The 3413-nt window shown below is 38.4% G+C and overlaps 1 protein-coding gene across 1 annotated transcript; it reads right to left on the bottom strand.

Moving 5' to 3' along the window:
* Nucleotides 1-555: 555 nt before the first annotated feature.
* Nucleotides 556-3097, bottom strand: LOC120282900 (putative disease resistance RPP13-like protein 1). The gene is made up of 5 exons (XM_039289731.1): nucleotides 2605-3097; nucleotides 1762-2451; nucleotides 1561-1710; nucleotides 1308-1436; nucleotides 556-608 (listed from the first exon to the last, which is right to left on the bottom strand). Exons 1-5 carry the CDS (start codon nucleotides 3095-3097, stop codon nucleotides 556-558), a joined length of 1515 nt encoding a protein of 504 aa, XP_039145665.1.
* Nucleotides 3098-3413: the final 316 nt, after the last annotated feature.

Genomic DNA, 3413 nt, shown 5'->3' with positions numbered 1-3413 from the left:
GGACCCCTTGCTGTTGTTGTGCCACAATGTCTGTGATTTTCAATCTTTAATCCTTTTATTTCTCCAATAAAGTGAGTGAGCAGGCTTTGGAGACATCCTGGCACTTGACTGGAGCCCAGGACTTTGCATATATTCTGAGATTATCCAGTGCTGAAAGCATTTGCCAGGGTAATCCATTCAATCCATCACATTCATCGATTGTTGGGAGCCTTAAGACAGAGGGAAACAGCTCGACGCTTTACTGTTGTTGAGAGATGATGATGATGATGATGATGATTGATGACTGACATACCCTGAAATGATTACTGTTGCTTTTCCTAAATACAAGGATCACGCAAGGATGGAAACATCCACAGTCATAGAATCATCAATCTCAATTGTTATGTTCTCAATGCCAGCTAAGATTAGTTTCTCCAGGAAGGTAACAGCAAGTGCTTTGAAGGTAGGCTTGCCCAGTTTCTGCATTGTTAACTCTATTTCTCTCGGTTTCCGTAGAGCAAGTGTCATAAGCCAGCGGTGATTTGGAACCCATGTACTTGCATTGAATAAGGTAATTTAAAGTGGGATGAGGTTGAAGAGCTTCAAGCACTTCTTCTTGGACTTCAAAGCTGCAACCATCACACTGTATTTGTCCAGCGTAATGATAATTCCTCAATGTGATGTTTTCCTTCAATGACTCTCACTGTTTCTTTCATATTGTCTATGTTCTCTAAAGCCTTCAATCAGTACTCCCCTCAATTTCATTCATATTTCTCAATTGTGTGATCATGTAATTTCCTCCTTTTTTCACCGGATACACTAGCTTTCTCCGGAGGTAAATCTTATTATCGGTTTGAAGCAAGTCCACTCTTGAAGGTTTATAGGTTGTGAAATAGACTCAGGAGGTATGTAGAGTGGCAATTTCAACACTCTCAACCGATAGAGCCCACAGGTGATTCCGGTATCGATTTGATGTTGGTTTTGCCAAATCAAATATTGCAAGTATTTAAAAGATTAGCAATAGTATCTGGGGAATTCTTGCATATTAGGATCCAAAGACAACTAGCACTCGGATTCTTTTTAGATGCTTCATGGCTAAGGAAGGCACACATGCCACCAACTCTATCTAACACAAGTGTGCACCAAATTGTAGTTTTGCACCGACCCAAGATCAAACAAACTATGTGCACATAAATGACGTACATTGTTTGAGATTTTCTCATCTTTTCGACCCTCATAAATGTAAGTTTCCCCATGAGAAATTGATCTGGCCAAATCATGCATTAAGTCATGCATTTTCGAGTATGGAAAATTCCTTTCAAAGAAACACATAGCTTCTAGTTCAGCATAATACTCTTTTCCAATATCTTTCATTGTCTTTGAGCTACTTCCATTTTCTTGTATATAGCCATGGGCTATCCACATGTCTATAACATTGTTCATATCATATTTGAAATCTTTTAGGAAACACAGAACAAAAATGCAAAAAGCACAACTGGAGATGCTGAGGCAGATGATAATAACTCAATGCAAGTGCAGACATAATATCATTTACATCAATTTCTAATCTCCACAAATCACTCTCCAACACATCCTTCCAATGTTTTTCAGTCAAACTGCATCCTAAGAGTCTTCCCACTGTTTTCACTGCTAATGGTGATCCATTCAGCTTTCTCACTATCTGCTTACCTATATTATGTAATTTTTTCGAATAATTGTCAGGATTTTTATCTGCAAAAACACAATTCAGAAATAAAGACCAGCATTCTCCCCCAGATAAACCTTCCAAAACAATTCGATTAATTCCATCTAGACTCCGTAATACTTTAGGATCTCTGCAAGTCACCAAGACTTTAACAAGCTCCATCTGTGCAGATTGGAGTGAGCCAAGGAGTTGTTGCCATTCAACAGACCAAACATCATCCAGCACCAGCAGAAACTTTTTTCCTCTTATTTTCTTTCTTAGTTTAGTCTCAAGAAGATCCAAATTACTAGTAGTATCATATGCCAAGTTTGTGTTATCATCATCAATAGAAAGTGAATCTATAATCTCTTTGATGATTCTGAATCTATCATAATTGTCTGAAACACAAACCCATACTTTGCTGTCAAAATAATCTTCGATTTCTTGGCTGTTAAACACACATTGTGCTAAAGCTGTTTTGCCGATACCACCCATCCCACGTATTGATACAACTGAAATATTATTGCCAACAGCGTTAATTGGTTTTGTTAGCAAAGCTGTCAACCTTTTAATGTCACCATCTCGGCCATATATCTTCCTTTCATTTATTGATGAAGTTGTCACACGTCCTTGGTTTTCTTTCACTTGATGCTGTCCTCCCCAAGGATCATAAACACCATTCAAGGCTATTTGCTTAAGCAACTCATCCACCTTAATCTCAGTATTCATCTCTGAATCAATGCAATTAATTTGTTTTACAATATTCCTCATCTTATTCACTAGATCATCTGCAATATAAAATTTCAAAGTTTTCCATAAACTAAACCAGTTCGCTTGATTAATTCATCCAGTATGCAAACATAAAGATCAACATATATATATATATATATATATATAGAGAGAGAGAGAGAGAGAGAGAGAGAGAGAGAGAAGCAACAAACCTGTGGACAGCTTCAAGGACTTGGATGAAGAAAGCCGACGTCTTTTATCACTTGATTGTCCTGTTATCCAAGAAAACCAAGACAAGCGTTTTCGTCGTCTAGATTGACTCATCTGGGTTTCATCCTGCATGTTGATCTCCTCCACCTTTTGCTGCAGCTCCATGTACTCCAAATCATCTTCCAAGTCTTGAATCTCATAACTCACATCTCTGAGTTTGTTGTTGATAAGAATCAACCTCATATTTTGTTTATCTCGTTTGTGCAACTTCCTGACTTCACTTTGCATTATCTTTAGCTTCAGATTGGCATCTTCCAAGGCTTCCCGTTCATTCTCCAGTTGTCGAAGTTTATCAACTTCGGTAGAGGATGATTCTGATGGCTCATCTCCAGAAAGATACTTCACTAAAGCTTTGAGTAATTTGTCCAGAGCTAACTGAGGCAATATTGGTGCAAGAATGGCTCCTGCTATGCCTGATAAGCTTGCAGAGACCATGATAGAACTTAGAGGGATTCTCTGTTCTTGCTCAGAATGCCTCGGAATGCTTGGTATATACGTAGTCCATGATAATAAGACTAAGAACTGTTTCTCTTTTTTGAGGCAACTGTTTCTTTCTAAAGACTTTTTAAGGCCTTGCTTGGGAGGGGGTTAGTGAAGGTATTGTAAGGTAGGGTTATGGTCCAACTCTTGTTTGGATCAAGGGTTATCTAGAAGGTAAGGTTTGAGGGGGTTAAATGGAGGGTTGAGAAACCTCCATTTACCCCATTTTCTCAACCCTCCAAATTGGGGGGTTGAGGAGGTTTTGATTTTT

The sequence above is a fragment of the Dioscorea cayenensis genome, chromosome 18 (assembly GCF_009730915.1).
Source record: "Dioscorea cayenensis subsp. rotundata cultivar TDr96_F1 chromosome 18, TDr96_F1_v2_PseudoChromosome.rev07_lg8_w22 25.fasta, whole genome shotgun sequence".
NCBI lineage: Eukaryota > Viridiplantae > Streptophyta > Magnoliopsida > Dioscoreales > Dioscoreaceae > Dioscorea > Dioscorea cayenensis.
Note: the sequence above shows the minus strand (reverse complement) of the source record. Positions and strands in the feature narration are given on the sequence as shown.

Excerpts from the sequence above, each read along its gene's own strand:
- LOC120282900 (XM_039289731.1), bottom strand. The coding sequence starts at position 3,097 with ATGGTCTCTGCAAGCTTATCAGGCATAGCAGGAGCCATTCTTGCACCA. Across the intron at positions 1,711-1,761 it reads TAATCGAATTGTTTTGGAAG|ATAAAAATCCTGACAATTAT; the intron begins GTTTATCTGGGG and ends GTGTTTTTGCAG. Across the intron at positions 609-1,307 it reads TGCTGAACTAGAAGCTATGT|CTTTGAAGTCCAAGAAGAAG; the intron begins GTTTCTTTGAAA and ends TGATGGTTGCAG.